A 24865-nucleotide genomic window follows, 5' to 3' on the forward strand; every position below is an offset into this window, starting at 1 on the left:
TGTCTGAGGTAAGTAACACACAACCGAAGTGAAATTATCTCCCTTGTCTGTTGGTTACTCAGACAACAGAGATGATTTTATTTCCGTTGTGTGTTATGAATCTCACACAACAGAAGTTTATTTTCTTTTGTTGTTGGTTGTTAGTTCACACAACAAATTCTTTTTATCATCCATTGTGTGAGCAACATTAGGTTTGTTGTCTGAGCTTGGTTCTCACAACATTGTTTTGAGCTGTTATTTGTTCATTATGTATTCCATACCTGGAATATCTTTTCATAAATAATGCTCCATATTACCACATAAACCCACACTAATCCATATCATATAAGTTTTTCAAACTTCCAAACATTCAAGTTATTAGATAATGTACCAAACAAGCCTTCCTAGCTACTACCTACACATGAATCAAACTTGGTAGCTCATATGCTGAAAGGAGGTAATCCATAGCACTTGCTTCTCGAGCTCTAAGATCCCAGTCCAAAACTCATTTACGTTGCTTCTCGAGCTTTGGATCATTACCGCAGAGTGGGCATCCTTGTTATGGCTCTAATGTCTTCCTTCCCAGTCCTCACTGTCATAATTGAAGACTGTTGAAAACCAGAAAAACGTTAATTAGAGTAAATAAGAACAGCATCCTTAATCTGGGCAATTGTATGATCATTAGGCCCTGCACCATTAAAAGTGAATATAAGAATTAAACTACCACATGACTTGGCAATGGCACTAAAATTATGTGTATCATGTACGCATTACCATGACAGGGATGCAAGATATATATCGAGACATGGATAGAGAACAAAATTGTATATAGAACTTTGCAATTTGCATGGAGCTACTGACTGAATACCTTTGATTAAGATTGTGCAAGAATGAGGGTTCTTCACATTTTCGACAAATGTGTACTTCTCTTCACCAAGGACGTGCTCATATACAAGTCCAGCCCAGCCAAGGCAATCAGGAGTTAAATCATCTACAGAGTTCACTGCCTCCCCTCCACAAGCCAAAACCAACCGTTCCATATTTCTCCTCTTTGCTCTTCTCAGAGCAATAATCTACAAAATCAGGGGTTAGAAAAAGGGTGATCAAGGACAAGACCCTCAACCTAGAATAAGACATAGATTAACTGAGAAACTGTAGAATGACAACAGAAACTTCTATCCCATATACAAAGCACCGACAAAGCATACATCAAGCCCAGCAATCAAAAACAAAAGTTGATCTAGCCTGCAGTAATATGATTTTCAATTCCATCTTTGAATCTTGGAATGAAGAAACAAAAATAATAAAAAGAATTGGAACTACATCCAATGATATTCATCAAGTGATCAAGATCAAAAGAGAATCTTAAAGGTTGAGTAGTATATAAGATATTAACAAACCAAACGTGTATCTGCACCAAATTTATGGCGCATGTGCATAATCTCCACCATAAACAGATCAATTGCCTCCTCAGGTATGTGGTTGCAAAGAACCTATCAATAATGAAACTGTAGTTTGTAACAAATGAAGATGCAAGAGGTCTACAATAAATACTAGATTTTGTAAGCCACTTAACTTGAAAATTAGAATTGCATGTGGAATAAACATTATTTCAAGCCTTCTTGCATAAACCACAATTACTCACCGCATTTACAACTATGTCAGTCAATTGAGCAGCCAATGCTTCATGTAATTGCAAAAAAGCATTTTTCATATTAGCATGATATATAACAGGAAAAGATTTCCTTTGCTGAGCAGGACTCAAACCTAAGAGTAAACCTCATTCTCCCCTTCCCCTTCTACCAAAAAGAAAAAGGAAAAGCATAATTCAAGATACCTTTGTTCGCACAGTTGTCCTTGCTACCATTTTTAGGATTTCTTTGTCAGGCTCACTGCCCATTACCACAGGAGTTTTAAATTTCTAGATAAATTGAAGTGTTGCACTTTTGGCAATCTCAAAACCATCAACCAGGACACGTGGATGCATCCCTGCACCAAAAATAAAATCATTATTATCAAGGTCAGACAAGAAGTAACGTACAAGATATGAACACATTTCAAGCATTTTTTTGGCTACAAAACAGTCCACCAAGCACACGTGTCCTCTTTTCTCACTTAGTAACAGAAAACTGAAACAGCAGCCTCATTCCCAGATCGTAACAACAATAAAACTGGTGATACAACCATGCAGACTCCTAATATAAACTTCAACTTGTAAAATTCTAACAAACTGATAGGACATACGTATAAAACATGTATTGAATTCTAAAAATAGATATTTTATCCATCCAAATGGCTGAGAAGCTCAATTCTATATAGCCGTCTCATTTGAAGCAAAAGAACTTCCTGTTCCAAAGAATGGAATTAGAACTAGAAACACCATTTGAAGTAAAATTCTACATTCTGCTGAGAAAGGAATTAGAACTAGAAACACCATTGCCAACATTGAAAAGATCAAATTTCCCTATTTTTCTTTTTCACAACAATGAATGTTATACAACTTTTTGAGTTAAATAACACTTTCTGATACAATAATCTAGAGCACCGTACAATGTGCATATCATAACACAGTTCAGACTGGCAAAAGGAAACATATAAAGCAACATTTGACACAATTGAGACTTGTGTAGAGAGTTGAGACTAGATATTAAGGCAAGGGTAGATGAGTTGAGACTTGAGAGAGTTCAGAGTTTCAGACAACATTTCACACAGCTCCCTATGGATAAGCTCTCCATTATTATAGAAAAAGGTTAATTGAACAGGAATTACTGTTAAGGATGAATAGCTAAAGTCACAATTTTCAGACCGGTAGAAAACACTGGATGGCTTTAACAATAGAAGAAAAGAGAAAAGTAGGAATGCTGAGGTTATATAGCTCATACCCTCATTTGGATAAACTACCAACGCTGATGAGTATAGGAATTTTACACATGAGCTGAAGTCAAGTCCAAACAACAAGATCTCAACCCCCAGCTCAAACTGGCATGTTGACAAGTACAGATTTCACACAATAGATTCAGTTGCACCCAACCAATAGATAAAGCAGTACCTTTGAAAATAACTGTATTTTCAAAGGTACTAAAGGTATTTTCATAAAGACAAAAGGAAAAAAAGAAAGAAGAGGAAAACAACAACTTGCCTAAGGAAGAAAAACGAAAGAAAGACAGAAGGCAATAAAGAAATATAAGAACCAGCCTTTTATTTCGTGGTTCTCTGTATATTGTAATACAGAAAGCCAACAGAAAAATAAACTCAAAACTGTCCAGATTAACAAAAATGCTAAGATGTCTACACTAAAGGAAATCATTGTTTCCGAATGAGATATCACAGTCATGAAGCATCTCGAAGAATTTACATTGGAACGGAAACTGTTGCATCTAAACCGTACTCTCAAATTACTTTAACATGATCCAAAATGTATATTTACCTGAACGTTTTACAGCAGTGTATCTGCCATGAAGTTAGAATATTTTTCTTTGTGACCCCAAGAAAGTGGCTGCTATATGTCTTTAATCTTTTTCCGCAACCTGTGACAGTATGTAGCCATTATGTTATTACAAACAAAATAGGAATTTGAAGCTCAATTCTAATTCCTTTCTCATTTGAAGCAATAGAAGCTCAATTCTATTTTATCCTCCTATTCCCTTTCCTTCTGAACTCACACAATGAATGAAACAGCAACTAAGGGCTTAATTCTTCCTCCTCCTCTCTCTTCCCCATGATAGTCCACCAAAGAAAACCAAATAGATTCTTATAATTAACAGAAAGTTGTTATAAGACAATATCAAATTCTTATACATAACCATCAGCATTAAATCCAATGCTCCAATCTCAAATTAGAAGTTCAACTTTCACAAATCTAGAACGGGAAAACAAGACAATTCCAACGAAACTACACGGAAACGATAAGACAATAACATTATAATTAGAGGTAAAGAGCATTACCTGGGCCTTTAAGTCGCTAAAAACCACATTGAACCCCACATCCAAGACACTAATCTGCAAAATTCAAACATAAATAGAATCAACATCTGTTCATAAGTCTGAACATCACAATCCCTAATTTATTAGAACAAAAACAACACAAAAACACGGTCATTATGCTAAGCATATAGCAACGAGCCTGTATAAACAGACCACTAAGCATATATCATTATGTGAAATTGCCAGCGAGCTAAATCCATCTCTCAACTCCGTTCACTACGTCCAGGATATTAAACAAAAGCAGTTCGATTCAACACGAACAAAAGATACGGAAAAAATTAACGAAATAAAATACAAATTCAACCCCAAGTTTCAAATCCAGAGATACGGAAACAAAATATACTTTTTATCTTTACCTGGTTAGTGCCGAATAGCAGAGACCTAACCCAGCACCTGTGGATGCCACATCAATTATTGACGTGAATATTGGCAGAGGAGGCTAGGTTATGGGCCACGAAGCCGGAAAATCCTAGGGAGATGCGGATCGCCATAAGAGCAAATTGAAATAGGAAGGTGAAGATTTTGGTATAGTGCAGTCTCGAAGACGAAGAAAAACGACCTAGAAAAGGGTAACAACAGCCAGGGAATGCCATTTTGTAGCAAAAGACGGCGAAATGGAGATGGTAGAGTTGAATTGAAGGTTGATATTCAAATCGGAGAAGCAATTGGATGAGATGAAGATTAGGGGATTTGAAATTTGAGGGTTTTGGATGAGAGGATTAAGGGAAAGCTCTGAGCTTTTGGCTCAGACTGAGAGAGGGTTTGAGAGAGAGGACTGAATGTGGAGAGAGCGTCGACAGGGTCGAGAGGACTGCTGGGTTTTGTTTTGTTTTCCTTTTTTCTTCCGAACACGATGTGGCAATTAAACCTAGCAAAATGTTCTCAAAGTTACTCCCACAACAGAAACTGAAACAAATAGTCGTCTGAGGGTACTACATAAAATCAAAATACCAAAACATGGAGGGAAACATACCGCCTACAACATTTTCACTCAAAATATTGCCGCCTATGTTCCCACTTCACACAACAGAAAAATATAACTTCAATTGTCCAATTTCTACAACTTGCACTTTGTTTACCTAGTGAAACACATTCAAGCAAGCTTCCTCAAAATTTGGCTTCTAGTTTTCAATCACACAACGGAAATCTCAGGCACAGTTGTACCAAGTACCCCAAATTTCAGATTTTAAGAGGCAACCAAGACTCAAGAGTGGAGGGAAATCTGCCGCTAAATTTTTCATGACTCAGACGACGGATAATACTTAATTCCGTTGTGCGATGTAGTTCTGATAAAAAAGTTATCACTTTGTTGGCATTCACACAACAGAATCTAACAAGTACCGTTGTGCAATAAAGCTTACTTAAACACACAACAGATGATTTCTGTTCCGTTGTGTGATTAGTGTTGTGTGATTAACTTTTTGTAGTAGTGTTAATGTCTAAAAGTCTAGCGATAGCTGGACCTTAGTTAACGCTGATCCGGCGGGCGGATCGATACCTTTGTTGTGAGTGGTTCCCGTTACCTGTCAAATAAAATACAATGGGCGTCAGAGGGAGACCGCTCCGGGCGGTCTTCAACTCTCCGATGCCTAAGTTAGTCAATGTATTTATGTTGACAAAGTGACAGTAGGTAAGTATTGAATGCGTCATAAATGAGGAGAGAGGAGAGAACCTTTTATAGGTGAGGAAGAGGATGATCTTCTCTTTGTTTTCGATGTGGGACTGATGTGCTTCAGTTCCCAGTTTCAGTAGCTTCTGATGCCATCTTGACACGGCGCGTGGCGGCGCGTCGGCGGTGCTTTGGGGTTGATCCGGGGCTCAGGCGGTAACCCGGCTAACTGTCTTTACGCCAGTCACTCATATGGTGGGCGTTGGTACCCCTGGTGGTACCATGAGCGTGGCTCATTATAGCTAATTATGCTTGCAAATGGACATGTATGTACAAGTAGTGTGTCTTCGAGTTCTAATCCTCGGTATGTTCAGTAACTGCCTGAAAATCCATGATCTCTAGTGTGAAATCGATAGAAAATGATCATTCAATAAAGTTGGTATTTCGAGTTCCGCGACCGGCGTAATACTCATCTACTGCTTTAGCTATCGCATAGCAGGTGCGGGACCAACAGTCAATTCCTCCACATTGATAAAAAAGCTCATGCTGATTCTTGCGGCGACAGACCAGACTAGTGTTCCTTTCAACTCGGGCTTGCTAAGTTATGGCATCATGGTTCCTACAATGTGGCCTCTTGGGCCTTGGCCAAGTGGCAGACGGTCATATGGGCTAATTTCGTTATGCAAATCATGTCTTGCTTCAGGCAAGGAAATGGTCATTTGATGGTTTAAAGTACTCTTCTAGAGTGACTCAAAGAGTCTGTGGATCCTCTTCATCGGATACTCAACTTGGAGTGCTTTCTCCATATGTTTCTTTATGAACATTATGGCACTCGCCTTAAAAGCCTCAGTGATGACATTGTCAGTATTAATTGTTGATCTCATCTTCTTTGTAGTCAGATGAATTTTCACATCTTGAGTCCACTTTAGATAGTTTCTTCCGGAAACCTCCAAGTAACAAAGTCAAGTTTAGTGAGATTTGACATTCCTTACAAGAAAGGAACAAATAATCTTAGTGCTTTGGGTAATACCATCCATAAGCAACTAATAAGAACTTTAGGTTCTATAACATGGTATAAAAAATCGGATTAGACATGTTAAATCTATTGGTTTTATCATGTGTGGTGAATTCATAAAGGAAACTTCAAGTTTCTTGAATGGCATTATCGAAACTACAAATTCGATTTATGTATGAACTACTGGTTCATTTAGAACTTCTAGTTCATTAGGTACCTACATTTTCTACACATATGTTCTAGTGCGAAAATTTAGACAAGTAACATAAAAATATTGAATAACGCAAATTGTAATAATATCTCACAAATTGGATAAATGGAAATCATAAATCAATTGAGATATTAATTGCATGCTAGTAATATAACAGATTAATTATCACACAATTATGTGAATAAATGCTTTTGGAAATTAATTACACATATTAGATATAGTGAATTTATTTACAATATCAAAACATTTTTCCTTTTATTTTGGTTCTACTGGACCAAAGAAAGAGTGAGCTTGATAGTGAAGCCTACGGGGCTTAGTTTGCGAGCTCATGACCCAGGCTTTCATGCACTAGTCAAAAAAGGTGTGTGAGGCCTGCTGGGTTGTTAGGTCCCGCGGAGGGAGAGTGGGCCTGCTGGGCTCAAACTGGTCTGCGAATGAATGAAAAGTTATTACTCAACCCTTTCAGTAACTCCAATTGAATACGACCAGGTAAGGAAAGATGAGGTTTAGGTGGAGCGAGGCTCACTTAAGTACACAGCCTCATCTGAACCTTACCTAGACATCGCATCCAAATGGATGAGCCTACTTTGAGAAGATTCATAACCTTTGTCACGGCAACATGTGGCGAGCTTCTGTTCTAGCCTTGCAACTTGGGCCTAAGCTTCTGGCTCAGATTTGTTGTTGTGACTTTGGACTTGATTTTGAGCTTCTAACTCAGCCTCATTTAATATTCACCGTTAACCTTTTTTTTTCTTTAAATGCTTCTGGCATTAACGCTTCATTAACCCCATAAATATTACATAATCATTATGGCAATAAACTTAATATATAGCATTAATAAATTATAATTAAGTAAATAAATATCGTAAAGTCAATAATGAAATCATTACGGTGATGAGCGTAATATACGGCATTAACAGGAAATGATGCACGTTATTATAGCAATGATTTGAATAAATGCTTCTGGCATTGTACTAATATTAAATAGGAATCATACATGTCAATGTGTCATGATATATGTCAATCAAATCCAAAAATATGAACAAATATATATTTACCAAATAAATAATCAGATAGGATTAGGGTTCATGCATCATGGTGATTGTTCACATAATCAAGTTTGAAAACATGAATTAAAATTAGAATTTGGAGAACTTAACTCAATGTAGAACGGATGAATCTTCATCTTATTTGTGCAAAAGTGAGAAGGTTGTCTTCTCAGCCAATCCAACCAATCCAATAGCTTGTTTGTGATTCAGACCCTAAACCAGATTGAATGATGATCCTCCTTTGGTTAATCAGCAATTTTAGAGCTTTTCGTGCTCCAAAAAAACTATTCTCAATGGCAGAATTATTTGTGCTGATAACGTGTTGTAAAACGATAATAAAAGAATTTGAGAGAGAGAGAGAGAGAGAGAGAGAGTTTAGACACAGAGAATGAAGTATGAGAAAATGGAGTGATTCTATTCATCTCACAATGAGGTTTATATAGGAGAACCTCAGGTTTACAAAAGGTAACTATTTAACGATTACATCAATCACTCGTCTAATTACAGTCAATCAATCGCTAATTATATTCTGTTAATCACCAATCAATCTTAATTGGCGTATATCACGCAACACTAATTGCTATTACATGGATAGCCACATTAATATTTACAACAAGGAATTTGATATAAATAATGTACAATTACGCTCCTATCAAATACCCCCACACTTAGACTTTGCTAGTCCCTAGCAAACAAAACTAAGAAAATAAAACAAGGACTCAAAAGACTCAAACAAACTATGCCTTCAACATTGTTGTCTCAGAAATCTCTTACTTTCATAGCATCAAGATTAGCACGCAACCAAGATTCAAGCATAAGAATTCGAGGGTTAATTAAAACATATATTCGACATATCAGCATGTAAGACACGGGGGTGACAATGGTGATGGGTGGAGCTCAGCATGTATCCAACAAGTATGATTCAAACCTCACAGGATTCACCACTCTTTCTTCTCTCCAATTAAGGCTAATACTTAAAAGCTTTTTCACTCAAATATATGTGAGAGATGATAATATTTTCGACAAACAAAAATCTCACATATATAAAGAAAGAAAGGCTATGTCAAAATATATGTAAGTTCAAGTAAATCCCTATTTGTGTGTCTGGCCCAAACTCTAAGTTACTTGACCTAGTGGTAATAGGGTTTAATTAAAAGAATCTAGATATTCATATTCAATGTATGATTACATTTCCTTGTATGATTCAGATTCTACGCATTGTAATCCTCTATATAAAGAGGCCCATATTATCAATTAGAATACACAATGATTTTCTCTCAATTCCCTTTTCTCTAAAACACGTTATCAGCACAAAGCCCTAACCCTGAAACCCTAAAATCGTAGCCTTCAAAACCCTAGCAACTACCGCCCGCAGTGACCATGTAGCAGCCCTCGCATTGCAACTCAACGCTAACCCTACCAGGTTAGCCTCGCTGCCCCTGCAGCGCCCACAAACACTCGCCTGCTCTTACTCTTGCTTGCCTGCGACCTCGCCACACCAAGACCCCGCAACCTCGCGACCCCTCGACATGTCGACGCCGCTAGAGCGCCTTGCATTTGCTACACCCGCAGCCCTATGCTCGCTCGCTACCCCTGCAGCACCTATGCTCCCAGCGAGCATGCCTTGCATCTGCTGCCCCCGCGGCCCTGCAACACCCGCATCCTACCCCCTCAGCTCTCGCATTCAGCTAGCCTAGACTAAAGGTTGCCTACCTCACACATCCCCGCAGCCTATTTTCCCACATGCCTGCATCAACACGCGCTTGTTCTCAAGCCCTGAATCAACAAGTAAGTCTTTGAGATTTAAGTTCCCGTTTTTGAAGTTCTTCATTCTTTTTCTTCTTTTCTCGGGGACTTGCAACCTCACATCTTCTACCCCCCCCCCCCCCTTTCTTCTTCATATGGGAGACCAAAAGCCGAACTATGGGGGTTCGTGCTCACTCCAAGCTTGGAGCTTGTAGAGTCCTCCAAACTTAGAGTTTGTAGAAAATTTAAGATCAACCACTTACCTCATTATTTCAATCTAATCCAATACCTCTTGGAATTGAATTTCTTGGAAGCGATTAAGTTCAAAAATTCCTAATTTCTTGGAAGCGATTACGCTCAGAAATTTTATATGTTTTCGTGGTAGCCTTTTACGCTCTGAAACTAACCATAATTTTTTGTTCTCTTTCAGGATGAGTAACCTGAAGAAATTGAACTTTGCTCCATTGGGAACAACTGGCTCTGGATATCACAGGTGAGTTCGTGATGTCCTCCAGCATCTCAAGGCCGATGGAATCCTGGATATGATTCTCGAGCCTAGCCAGGACGTGCTAACTGTTGGGCAAGCTCAAGCTTTGGAAGCAAATAGAGCAGCCTTAGAGGCAAATAAGGCGAAAGTCGTCATCCTAATGACTCGTCATATGGATGATTCGCTCTAGTATGAGTGTATGAATGAAGAAGACCCCAGAAGGCTGTGGGTCTCACTAGAAGAAAGATTTGGCAACGTCCGTGACTCCCTGCTCCCTGACCTAGAAGTGAGATGGCATAGCCTCCGCTTCTGTGATTTCAAGTCAGTTCTTCACTACAACTCAGAAGCACTTCGCATAAAATCCTTAATGGAATTCTGTGGTAAAGAGATCACAGATGCGATGTTGATTGAGAAGACTCTCTCTACCTTCCCCGTCTCTACATTGATGGTTGCTAAGAACTATTGAATCGATTTTAATGCAGGACGGATCACAAGGTTTCATGAGCTTATTGGAGCTATGAATGTAGCTGAAAAGCATGACAACATCCTTGTGAAGAACTATAATTCGAGATCCGTGGAAACAGAGCATATTCCGGAATCCAATTATAGTCACGCCCCAAAGAGAGGGCGCCAAGAGCAAAACCCTAATCTTAGGGATACTTCTGGACGTTCTGGTCCATGTAATCTCTCTACTTAGGAAGGTAATTACCAAAATAGGCCAACACATAACCGAAGAGGTCAATGTGGAAAGAGAGGGAGGCAACGCCGCTGGCCATGTTGGTAGCGCCACCAACACTAAGAGCTATCTAAATGACGCTTTCAAAGCACCTCAATCAATGGAGTCGGAGCAAAGAGATGTATGTTCTCGATGTCGAGTATCCGGTCATTGGGCACACATTTGTAGAGCTCGTGAAGAAATTGTCACCACCTACAAAGCATATTGTGAAGCGAGAGAAGCTCACTATGTGGAACAAGAAGATCAAGAAGATGATCTAGAGTGAAGGGTTGAAGACTACAAATCTGGTTGGGATCAATAGATCGCCAATTCTGTTTAAGTCTTTATTTTTCAAGAGAAGTAAGAGGCAATTGCCATATACTTTGTAGTAGATGCCAATGGTTTAGTCTTTCTTCAAAGTAGGCTCACCCAAAGTAAGTGTGATGTCTAGGAAGGTTATGAGATTAGTGGTACTTAAGCGAGCCTTGCTCCACCGACATCTCTTTACTCACCTGGTCACATTTATTTTGGTATTACCAAAAGAAGTTAGACGACTACCATTGTTTTGCATTAGCTAGCATTTTGGATTAGATTTTCTTTGGTCAAAGAGACAATGATGTAACTCCATTGGCGTATGAATAAAATTTCGAGTTCTTTTCCTTATGACTCCATTTTGATTCTGAGCATATTACTTTGTGACTATGATGGCTGGGCCATCAAAATTAATTCAAGGACATGGAATAGCTCAAGTTTCACTTGCCAAATGTCACCTTAATTATTGTCACAGAAACTCTCTACGCTCCTAGGGCCAATCGTACCTATGAATAGCCAACGGATTCCATGCGAAAGCGCATGTAGAGAACGGAAATGAGTTCCTTTGCAATACCTCTAACGATTGCGAACAAAGGCGCATCTTAGAAAAGTTTATGTGTCTCTCTAGTAGACTTTATGTCACTATTCGAGCTATTAAATCCAATAAAGTTATGAGAGAAGATCTCTTGGATTTAGACACATATTGGCTTTGTCATGACAAGATAGGTCATCCTAGTCATGTGATTACACGTATCTCTATGCATGTAATTGTATCTAAAACACTAGAAATAAGCCAATTCTCAAGTCAATTATTATGTAATTAATGTATTTTGTTTATTTTATAGAAAATAAACGGAGTTACGGAAATTGATAGCAAAATGTGCGAAATCATCGTAGCAAGGTGGAGTTTTCAATAAAGGTCGATGTCGTCAGCTCTAGATCAAAGCATCCTTAATTAACCATTAGTCTTAATTAACTAGTGGTTAATTAAGGTTAATTATTGGCCTGCACGTTAGCATAATTGAAAGGGTCCAAAACCATGTATCTTAGTGACACATGGCAGAAATTCAATTAATCATTTGGTTTAAATATGCAAAGAAGGAGTGCAGCAGTTCATTCTTTCTCTTACTGCCAAACGCACAGCAACACGTTATCTTTAAACCAGTGTACTCATGACACATGGCACACTAGTCTTTCCTTGTTCAATTAAAGCCGCAGATCCATTCGCATCTCATCCATCAGGGGAGAACAGAGAGAGAGGAGCGCAGCGCACCACACCAAAAATAGGGGCAGCCCTTTGGGCTGCTCTCATTCTCTTCTCCCATCCTCTTCTCTTCCATTTTCCATATTTCTTTAGTTTTGTTTTAGGGATTTGAAGGAATTACTCACCCAAAACTTCAAAGATTCATCAAAGGCTTCTACCTCTACAAGATTCAAGATTTGGATAATTGTAGGAGTTGTAATTCAAGATTAATCATGGTAGCTTTTTAACTGTTTGTGATTATTCTTGTTTTCTCCTACACTTCTATACTCTTTTCCTCTTTGAATTTTGTATCTTTGATGTTCATAATTATGGGTTGTGAGTAATTTTCTTGTTGGGGGTTAGGGTTGTGTCCCTAACCCAAATTTTGTGTAAAAGATGTTTAATTTAATGTAATGATGCAATTTTCATATGATGGATGCTTTTATCTATTTTTGTTGGGTTAAAATGCATGTCTAGGAGCCTAGTCAACTCTAGGATGTGTATTTTGAGCATGTCTAGGACGGAGTTAGAGGCTTGACTCCCTCTAATTCCTAAGCTATAAACCTTCAATTTCGTATTCGAGGGGTTATAAGCATGGTGATTTACACCCGTTACGTGATTGCGCAGGCGGGTTGCTTAGTAGTCTAATTCCTCGATCTCTACGCCTCTTGATGTGAATTAGTGACCTTTGAACCGGCTCTAATTCATGCCAAGTGAGTTTCTACGACCCTTGAACCGGAGTAGGAATACCATGAAAGGGAATTTCGGTCCTTGAGCCTTGAACCGCCTTGGATACGACTACTGCCAAAATAGGAAATATGCATCTACATTAGATTAGCTTCCGACACATGAGATTTGGTGAAGGAACCTCCCTAACACCCGACATTCCCATTTATTTGGTTACACTTTTATTAATTTCTTTGCATTTTTATTAATTGCTTTACATTTCATTACATTTTGTTAATCTAAAATCATCTCTCAAAATATTGAATTTCGACTCATTGTAGATAATCATCACTAGGCTCTTAGTTGTGATTAGGCTTTGGTGAGAACCAAAACCGAGCATTGCTAGGGCTTGGTGCCTTAGATTAACATTTTTATTTATTTTCTTTTCTTTTCTTTGTTTGCTAAGTGTCTTTATTTCCGATTACCCAAGGATTGTGGGTTAGCCACTAATCCCCGTGGTACGATAAACTTTGGGCATAATACTTCCCTATCTTGACAATGATACGTATGCTTGCGTAAATGTGTATCAAGTCATCATGATATGATGATCCGTCAACTAAAGACTTCAAATGGACATCATTTCTTTCGAGCAAAACGAAGCATGAATTAAAGGTTGATTCCTGGACTAAGTATGACCGCCACCGCTGCCTAGGGCACCCGCCGCCATCCACCACCAGCTTAGGGTTGGCACAGTCCCTATCCATGACACCATGGATGGTGCCCATCATGCTGATGGTGCTCCAGGTGATGCTGCAATCACCAACTTGCTTCAAATAGCGTTTCAAACGCTCAGGCCTAACCAAAATTCTCATTGGTTGCTTTTAAAGCCTCTCGCTAGTTTTACAAAGCCCGTTCCTTAGGGAAATTAGGACTGAGACCGTCCTATGCAAAGGATATGACAATACTCATTCTGTTCTTACATAGAATCCATGGGGATTCTAAGGACTGATTCAACCAACCTGCGGACGTTTAAATATCTCATAATGTTGGTTGACATGCAAACACGCTGGTCACGTGTTGTGTCATTGTACACTTGTAATGCTGCTTATGCAACATTCCTAGCACATATTATACAACAACGGGCTCACTCCCCGGATCATCCTATTCCGTCAATTGGACTTGACGATGCTAGAGAGTTTACATCGAAGACTTTTGATGGTTATTGCATTGGGACTGATGTTGGACATCATATTCCCATGAGCACACCCAAATGGTCTTGTGAAAACAACTACGATGGTAGTCCGGACATTGGTAATGCGCACCAATCTCCTTATATCCGCTTGGGGTGATGCAATATCGCATGTAACTATGCTAGTTCGTTTACAAGCCACTGCTACTCAATCTACCTCGTGTTACAGCTAGTGATTGGGTACAAATATTGTACTTACGCATATTTGAGTGTGCCATTTATGTGCCAACTGCGCCGCCACAGCTCTATATGATGGGTCCTTGTAGACGAATGGGCAACTCAATTGGATTTGAGACTCCAACAATCTTCCACCACTTAATGCCCTTGCTTGGCGATCTCCTTACCGCTAGATTTGCATATGTCACTTTGATGAGACAGTCTTCCCGTTGTTAAGAGGAGATAAGAACACAGATGTTCAGCAGGAACGACAACAATTGTCATGGCCTGTCCCCATTATGTCTCATCTCAATCCCTGTTAAAGTGACGAGATCACACATCTGCTGCAAATATGCCTGCAAGGAAGTATGTCCCTACGAGAGGACGTAGCGTCACCCTACACAGAGGTAGGTATGGCGCCAACGCCAAAGAGAGTGGCACTCTAGCTAAGATGTGTGGGAGGCCCGTGAGTTCGAAGGATACTTTGCCACATTGTAATCCTTTGATCATCGATACTCAAAATCTGTCTCATGAGAATCTTTCGGGTTATGGTTATCGTTGGGGGACGCCTCAACGTCAGAACCTATTCCTGAGAATATAGAGCTTCATGAAAATTACACTAGTGTACATGAGGCGTGGGATAGAAACTCCATCATAATTGATGATGTAGTTGCGCATTTCGTTGAGCATGAGTGTGTTGAGTCTGATGATATCGAACCACGCTTCGTTGATGAATGAATGCCAACGTAGAGAGATTTGGCCTGAATAGAAAGATGCGATCCAGGTTAAGTTGGATTCTCTAACAAAGAGGAAGGTTTTCGAGCCAGTGATGACAACACCTCCTAACATAAAACCTATCGACTAATGGGTCTTCGTTAGAATGCGTGATGAGAAAAAGAGATGACAATCTCGCCTTATGGCCCAAGGCTTCTCAAAAACGCCCTGGAATAGACTACGATGAGACATATTCTCTCGTAATGGATGTCATTGCACTCCACTACCTTGTCAGTTTGGTAGTTTCCAAATAACTGATCATGCAGCTTACGAATGTGGTCACTATGTATCTCTATGGGGATCTAGATATGGAATGTACATGAAGGTTCATGGTGAACTTCATTTACCCAGTCAAGTGGCTCTAGACCAAGGAGCGTGTTTTACAAAGAGATTGAAACGCTCACTAAAGTGACTACTTGATTAAGAAGGGATATTCCAGCGTGTTTCCATAACAAGTTTTGGATTATATCGCGGTTCATATTGGACACGATCTTCGTAGAAAGCCCTTAAAGAGTTAAGGGAAACCGCTGAACACTTGAAATCCGAGTTTGAGATCAAGGATTTTGGGAGAACACGATTATGTCTCAGTTTGGAACTTGAGCATTGTGTTGATAGATGATTTGGCATTTAGACAAGGTCAAGCCTTCAAGCACCCCCATGATCGTTCATAGTCTTGATCCTGAAAAGGATGCTCTTCGTCTGAAGGATGATGAGGAAGATGTGCTAGAGGCAGAAGTGTCTTACATGAGTACAATAGGTGCATTATTGTACTTACCCCAATGCACAAGACCAGACATCTCATATGTTGTGAACTTGTTAGCTCGGTATAGCTGTGCGCCAACGCGTTAGTGGAAAAACATATCTTTCAGTACTTGAGATGTACGATTAATATAGGGTTGTTCTATCCCTACAGAGAGATGATGGATTCGGACCCATCACACACCAGGATTGCCGCCAACATTGGCATGCGTCCACATCCCTATCCCAAAACGATAAGTGTTTTGGAAGGTTTTGCTGATATTGGGTATCTCTCTTACCCACACAAAGGTTATTCCCAAACTAGTTAAGTGTTCACCATGGGTAAAGACTATGATATCTTGGAGGTCTACAGAACATACCCTAGTTGCTATATCTTCAAACCATGCAGAGATTATTGCTCTTCATGAAATGGTTAGTGAATACTTATGGATTGGATCCATAATTACGTATGTTCGAACAATTGTGGTTTGAAGTCTACCACAGATGAGTCTACGAGCATTTAGGATAATGCTTTTCATTTTAAACAAATGAAGCAAGGCTACATCAAAAGCGACAACACCAAGCATAATCAGCAACAACAGACTCTCCTCAAGATCATAGTGAACTAGGTTCAATCTGAGGATAGTATGGCAGACTTGTTCACTTTCGAGAAACATGTTGGTAGCATCGTTTGGGAAGTTATCTGAACTCCAATGACCGTAGTCATCAGGGGGAGATGCAGACATCAGGGGGAGGTGTCTACATGTATAGTCTCGAAACGTGAAGGGTGTGTTGTGCTCTTTTTCCCCTTCGACCGAGGTTATTTTTGTCCTACTGGGTTTTTGTTACTCGGCAAGGTTTTTAGCGAGGCAACGAGAGAAGCACCACGTTTGGGCGACACAAGGGGGAGTGTTCAAGTAAATCCCTATTTGTGTGTCTGGCCCAAACTCTAAGTTACTTGACCTAGTGGTAATAGGGTTTAATTAGAAGATTCTAGATATTCCTATTCAATGTATGATTACCTTTCCTTGTATGATTCGAATTCTATGCATTGTAATTCTCTATATAAAGAGGCCCCTATTATCAATTAGAATACAGCGATTTTCTCTCCATTCCCGTTTCTCTAAAACAGTAATAATTTTTTTTTCTATGATCTCATGAAGGATACCAACTACTTGCCAAACAGACCGAACCATATGCTTAACTCTTGTAACCAATCTCCACAGATCAAAGGCTGCCCATCTTAAGGATCAAAGAGGTCTTAATTCAAGGTTGTAATGGGGTCAAGGTTTATGGGTTTAAAGAAACGAAAGGGTAAGGAAAAATCACAAAGTGTTCTAAAAACCTAGTGGAGCCCATTGAAGCATTGAGACGTCTTCTTTTAGTCACCAAGGCATCTTGCAATGTTGAGCTTCTTGTGTATCTTTATTGAGGGCCGGATGTCATTGTGTTGGGCCCTTACTTCATTCTAACCTTCCTTTGAACACTTGTGGAATAGGACAAAGACCAAATTTATCTTACTTAGGCCTTCACTTCAAAACAAACTCCTTATTCACAATCGAGGGGACTAAAATCCATAAATTTTTTTTTTGTTTTCATAGCCGTACATACTTTTTTTTCTTTCTTTTTCTTCTTCTTTTTTTTTTCTCTCTTTTCGACATACATATTATTATTATTTTCTTCTTCATCATGGACAAGTCTTTCCCCCACACTTATTCTTCCTCATCATCTCTTTTGTAGTGCCTTCAAAATCTTCTTTGTCTTGTGAATTAGCTCCACTAAATCCTTAGAACAAAGGGTAGGGATATAAATATACTAAGGTTTAAAGGTTAGGATTTTGACGGTAATGAAAGAAAAATGTTTGAATGGAGGCTCAAAAAGGGTTAAACTAAGAGAGTGTACATCTTGTGTACATAAATGGGGACACATGCTATTTTTGGCTTTGGTGGAAGATCCTAGGTGCCTTTATCCTTTCCGAAATTAGGGACATGTATTGATAAAAGTTTCCACCAGTACAAGAGCAAGTTCTAGTAATCTCTAGAGTCCGTTAAACTTAATCTATGGCAAGCAGTCAATCAAAGAGAAAGATAATGAGATCACTAAGCATCGCCAAGAAAAATAAGAGTATAATTTTCAATAAACACTCACAAAGAATGGCAAATAGGCTCAAATTCTCACAAAGGGTTATTATGAATCAAAAATCATCATCAACATGCTTTATATTCTGTACCAAAGTCAACGAAAAGCCACATCTACTACACAATCATATGCTTTATATATATCGTAATTAACCAAAAAAATTCTTTTAACACCATCTCAAAATTATGTTCCTCTTTTATCTATAATTTCAGAGATTAAGTTCATCATAGACTGTTGAAAGGCAACCTAAGACTCGCAAAACAAAACAAAAACTGAAAACAAGAACTAAAGACGCTAAAAGACAGAAAATAACTAATGAAATTTTTTTGGTTTTTTGAAATTTTTCATCATTTTTTATTTTATTTTTTTAATGAGACTAAAATTTGACAAATTCCCTTCCCCCACACTTGAATCATACATTGCCCTCAATGTATGGAAATTTAAATCAAACAATGCAAAATATAAGCGTAAAGAAGGGAAATCAAAAGGAAGGAAGGTGAGAAGGTTGATAGAAAATCTCCCCCCTTATAGATCTCCCAATACTCGCGACCTTTGGAGATGACAACAAAGACCCCAACCTCAAGACCAGAAGGTCTTGACTTCCTAATGTAAGCTCTATGCTATATGGACTCCAAAAGAAGTGATGATGGATTGAAAAGGACAGAAGGAACGAAAAGTGCACTTCCTAACTTCACAATTTTGTGTCATGAGGCCAACTTCCAGTCCTTATAACTTCTACAGGGACTGCCCGCTGGATGAGATGCTTTTGAGAGTTGAAAGTGGGTATTATAAGCTGTCCGTGCATATGTGGCAAGTCTCCTTACTCCACATGGATTGAAAATGGCAGCCCTGCAAAGTCGGAGGAAAAATAGAAATTTGTACAGAAAAGCTGAGAAAAGGACATTTACCCATTCAAACCACAATTCCGACAGGTTACAGTGCTCTAATGGAGATGATACTCTAGATCACTTTTGAAGTAGACATCTCAAGCTTTAAGTACATATAAGGTTTGTCCTTATTGGACCCCCGGAAGTATTCCCTGTTTTGCCTTTTATATGACCCAACTGCACAGGTTTCTGTTTTCCTGGACTGACCTTTCTGTACTCAAAGTGGAACTGGAAATGCATATGAACTCTAAATCCAGTTCTGTAAAAACTGGAAAAAAAAACTAGACTCAATGATATTTCGATGCATATATGGTACTTTTGTTGGTTCCATCTGAGCTAAAAACGGCAGTCATCCAAAATAGACTGACTGTATGGCCGGCACTCTGTTTTTACAAAAGTGACACTTTTCACCCTTCTCTACAACCTTATGACCTGCACACAAATTATCAAGAGTAACCAGGAGATTTAGGACTTGGTTCGATGATATGTTTTCTTTTTTTTCAATGATGATAGATGTGCCCTTGTTAGCAATTTCGGTTCCTTGAAAACAATGAAAGGATAGTGATCCAAGCTTTTCTTCTTTCTCTTTTTCCATTGTCTCCTTCTCTTCTTAGATCCACCAAGCATGGCCAAATGGATTTCCTTATTGGATTGGAAATACTCACGTACCATCTCCACATGATCTTGTACCATGGTGATTCCTTTTTTTCATCAATTAACTCAAGTGCTTCTTTGAGGGAAGGAACATATGCATAGCTTGAAGGTGGCAAGGAATGAGCATGTGACCTTTCATGTGACGGAATTTGAGGCTCAACTATGGGGACTTTGATGGACTCCTCTTCTAAGAAATCTCCCACATCATTGTTATGACATTGTTGCTCTTCATGAGGGATAACGATTGCTTACTTGGCTTCCAAAGGCTCATTAGCCGCTGCCCAATCTTCCTCCTCACTCACATGAAGCTCTTGAGTTGGTTCTTGCTCATTTGACTCTTGATTCATAAATGCCAAAATTGTCTCCACATGTCGCTCAATCTTCTCAACATTTCGCTCAATCTTCTCAACATTTTGCTAGATATTGTTGCCATAAGTCTCCATGTCCTGCACATAAGAAGAAACATTATTAACCACAGAAGCAACCAACTCTTCAAGAGAGTTACCTTGAGGTATTTGCAGATGATGATCATGGTATGAGCTTTGGCAAGCCTCAGAAACATTGAAGGATCCTTGAATTCAAGATTGTGTTTCTAGCTCCGCTGATCCTTGTTTCAAAGAATTTACAATTTGCTCTACTTCTTGCTCTATAGCAGCATATGCTTGCTCTTGGTATGATGATGACATGAACGGATTGAAATCATGACGATAGGGGTTATTCATAGGAGCTTGATAAGGCTGCCATGAGTTGAAGAGCCATGAAGAGTTTGAATCGCCCCATCCTTAATTATAGACGCTTGAGTATGGATCCTCCTACGTCATGTTACCTTCTTCAAAGTAACAACGTGGGTATTGCATCCTGAAAACAAAACAAACAAAAACTAATTAGTATTACACAAAAACACAAGAACACAAAAACACAAACAAAAAAAACAAAAAAACTAGATTTGCAATTAAGGAAAACAATCCCTGGCGACACGGCGCCAAAATTTGGTACACCTAAAATAGGCATAATAATTTAACCCTGCAATCACAAATATTAGTCAATCGTAATATAGGAAAGAAAGGGTCTCCCGCAGAGGATTGTGCTTAATATGCAAAAAACAGACAAAACACTAAAACTGACCTCTAATAAAGATGAAATTAAGAACTCTATCTAAAGTCAACGAAAAATTATGAAAATTTACAGACACAAACTAGACACGATAAAAACGACTCACAAAATTTCAGGGGAATCAGAGTTGATTTACTATACTAAATAAATAAAACAAAACATAGAACAGAAAGTGATGAAAATTAAGAATTGTTTTTGGGGTTTTTGAAATAGATGAGATTAAGAATAGCTAGGAACAACCATACACCACTAGACCATGTTTCACTTAAGATTTCTTAACCTATATGCTTCTTTTCAATTGAGTGTTTTTACTCAAGCTAAGCCAATAATGATGTGTTGAACTTAACATATTAACCTTTCATACTTGATATGTTAAGTGCATGATGTGTGCATCCTAACCTAGCTTCTAACATGGAACCTAGAGTGATGTTCTCGTACAGCTCTCAAGTCAAAAGTCATTAAGAACAAAAAGGTTGTGAATAAAGCTAGGCAATTTCGGTACTTAGGACATCATCTACCTCGATGCTAATTCATATGAATGGGGCTCAAGTCACTCATGTGCTACTCTAGATAACATGCTTGACATGATGATCTAAACACGAAATCATAGCAATAAAATCCTAGCATGCTTACTACGTTTGCAACCATAATAAACGAAACCAGAATTTATCAATAAGAAACCAATGAATTAACAAACATTCAATATCCAAGAAACTATAAAATTAACGCCAAAATCTTAGTTTACACATGTCTAGGGCTTAGGCAGCCCCTAACTATCAAAAACTATTAGCAATACATAAAAGAAATAAAATAAAACATGAAAAGAGAGGGAAGAGAGAATGGCGGCAATGGACTGATGTTATGCATCCAAAGATGTCTACAATGATGCCCTAGACTCCTTTTTATATAGTTATTGCGTCAAGACTTCTTCTCCTCCAAGAAATAAGGAATTTGATCTCTAATTAAAGAAGGACTTTTAATTCTTCTTCCCTTATAGCTCTAGGAGACAATCTTTCCTTGTTTGGACTCAGATTCACTAGCAGCCTAACCTCCTTGTACTAAATCTGTCATAACTTCTTCTAGAAAAATCATATTCACTTACCGTAAAAATCTTTGGAAACTAGACATCCGAGGCTTTCTATCAATATAAATATCATTATCTAGATCGTCTTGAGCTGCTCTCAGTACTCTGTCGAAGTTGACTAATCTGCACAGGCAGATTTGCTGATTTTGGCTTTCAATCCCTCTTTTGCTTCTTTTCTTCTTCTTTGCTCTAAAATACCTATAAAATATATAAACACAGTAAATAACTAGAAAATATCAAGAACTAACCATGAAAATATAAAGGAATTTGATATAAATAATGTACAATTACTCTCCTATCAATCGTGCGGTTAGAGGAGATCGATCAAGCAATGAGGAAAACATCATCCAAATCCTTTTCGTTGACGGCGTCTTCCTCACCTTAGAATGTTAATGTCACTGCAAGTTTGGTGATCGAATCGTTAACCAATTAAGGTCATGGTTATGACAGTGATAGAGGTGGATTTGTGAGAGATAAAAGTAAAAGAAAGAAAGAACGAAAAACAAAGAGGTTGAGAATAAGAAAAGATAGAAAGTGTGAATTATAAAATATGGAGTATGAATTTCACTCTCTTAAATAAGAAGATAAATCAGAATTTTAGGGCATTGTTCCCGTTCTATTTTTTATTTTTACCTTTTGAGAATGCTTTCGTGTTCTATTGGTTATTTCATCAAAGAACCATAAATAAATAATATACTAGTAATAACTATTAACCATGCTGTTTCAAAAAAAGAAAACTATTAACCATGCAAAACTTTGGTAATGTGCTGAAGACTATTGTAAATAATTATGGCTGATATCATGTAAATAGATGGAGAGTCATTTATGCCTTTCACTATAGATTAGTGATTGATAGGATTGTGAATATGAGTAATTGACGTTGCTAGTAAACATTGCTTATTTGTATACATCATGTACTCCTATATAAACCCCCTCATGGTGAGATGAATGGATACAATCTAATTCTCTATGTCCAAACTCTCTCTCTCTCTCTCTCTCAAATTTTTTTCAATTTTACAACACGTTATCAGCACGAAGCTCTAACCCAAGCCCTAGCCCTCTCAAAAAAAAAAAAAAACCCTGCTGCAGCCTGTTTGCAAGCCCCGAAACCTCTTGATCGGGACCTCAGATCAAAATCTTTCCTTCATCAAAGTTATTGGTCTCTGCCTCTTCTATCTGACCTCTAAATTTCAGCCCTATTGGAGTAGTTTTGAGACCTGTACATCATTCGAAGTGGGAGCTATTCAAAAGAGAATCCGCTCCGTGTTTACGACTAGCTCTAAGATTTGGATCGAATAGCTTTGAGATTCGGGATTTCCTACCAAAAGAGGCGAATAGCTCTTGGATTGGCTGAGAAGACAACCTTCTCAGTTCTGCACATATAAACTGAAGATTCATCCGCTCTTCATCAAGTAATGTTTTCCAAAATCTAATTTTATATTCATGTTTATTGAGCCTATTGATTGAACATGAAAAATCCTCCATGATGCATGAACCCTAAATTCTGATTGTTTTATTTGGAATATATATACCTGTTCATGTTTTGGATTGTTTGATTGGAAAAGAAAAAAAATTAGGATACTTTAGCTGTAGCTAGCTATGTCTAGCACTTGGTCCAATAGCACCAATTCACAACTAGAGAGCATCAATCAATCATGCAAAAATAACACTTGGTCTAGTAGCACCAATTCACAACTAGAGAGCATCAATCAATCATGCAAAAATAAAGTATGCTATTTCTGGGATTCGAACCCAGCCACAGTGTGTACCAGCCTAGCATGTTGTCCACTGTGCCATTATGGCCAATTGGTAATTATCACCACCATTTAATATTAATACTACTGGAAGCAGATTCAACTCCATTTAATTGGTGATTGATCAATTGATTAAATTCATGTTTTGATTTTGATTGATCTTTATCCAAAGCAATTACCATAGTAATTTATGCTCATTACCACAATCACACATAAATATTGAACCAGAAGTTCACACGTATCGAACCCATAGTTTCGATAACATTGAAAGGTTATGAATCTTTCCAAGTAGGCATACCCAATTCGATGCGATGTCTAGGCAAGATACAATGAGGCTGTGTACTTAAGTTAGCCTCGCTCCACCCAAACCTCATATTCTTACCTGGTCGTATTTAATTGGAATTACCAAAAGGGTTGAGTAATAACTTTTTCCTTGGCAGACCAGTTTGAGCCTAGCAGGCCCACTCTCCCTGCGCAGGACCTAGCAGCCCAGCAGGCTTCACATACTCTTTGACTAGTGCATGAAAGCCTAGGTCACGAGCTTGCAGACTAAGCCCAGTAGGCTTCACTATCAAGCCCACTCCTTTGGTCCATCAGAATCAAATAAAAGGAAAAATGATTTGATATTGTAAATAGATTCATCATATTTAATATGTGTAATTAATTGCCAGAAGCATTTACTCACATAATTGTGTGATAATTAATCTGTTATATTACTAGCATGCAATTAATATCTCAATTGATTTGTGATTTCCATTTAGCCAATTTGTGAGATATTATTACAATTTTCTCTATTCAATATCATTTTGTTACTTGCCAAATTTTCGTGTTAGAATATATGTGTAGAAAATGCAGGTATCTGATGAACCAGTAGTTCATACATAAATCGAACTTGTAGTTTCGATAATACCATTTAAGAAACTTGAAGTTTCCTTCATTAATTCACCACACATGATAAAACCAGTAGATTTTACATGTCTAATCCGATTTTTCATACCATGTTATAGAACCTGAAGTTCTCATTACTTGCTTATGGATGATATTACTCAAAGCACTAATATTATATGTTCCTTTCCTGTAAGAAATGTCAAATCTCAACATGTTTGACTTTGTTGCTTTGGAGGTCTCCAGAAGAAACTATCTAAAGTGAACTCAAGGTGTGAAAATTCATCTGACTGCAAAGAAGATGAGATCAACAATCAATGCTAACAATGTCGTCATTGAGGCTTTTAATATGAGTGCCATAATTTTCAAAAAGGAAACATATGGAGTAAACACTCCAAGTTGAGTATCCGATGAAG

At 38.2% G+C, this 24865-nt stretch overlaps 1 protein-coding gene across 1 annotated transcript; it reads right to left on the bottom strand.

The window, feature by feature from the left end:
• Nucleotides 1-310: 310 nt before the first annotated feature.
• LOC121050804 (T-complex protein 1 subunit zeta 1-like) lies at nt 311-1047 on the bottom strand. The gene is made up of 2 exons (XM_040511997.1): nt 848-1047; nt 311-667 (listed from the first exon to the last, which is right to left on the bottom strand). The coding sequence occupies exons 1-2, from the start codon at nt 1017-1019 to the stop codon at nt 609-611; spliced, it is 231 nt and encodes a 76-aa protein (XP_040367931.1). The 5' UTR covers nt 1020-1047; the 3' UTR covers nt 311-608.
• Between the last annotated feature and the right edge of the window lie 23818 nt (nt 1048-24865).

Source organism: Rosa chinensis, chromosome 1 (assembly GCF_002994745.2).
Source record: "Rosa chinensis cultivar Old Blush chromosome 1, RchiOBHm-V2, whole genome shotgun sequence".
NCBI classification, from domain to species: Eukaryota; Viridiplantae; Streptophyta; class Magnoliopsida; order Rosales; family Rosaceae; genus Rosa; species Rosa chinensis.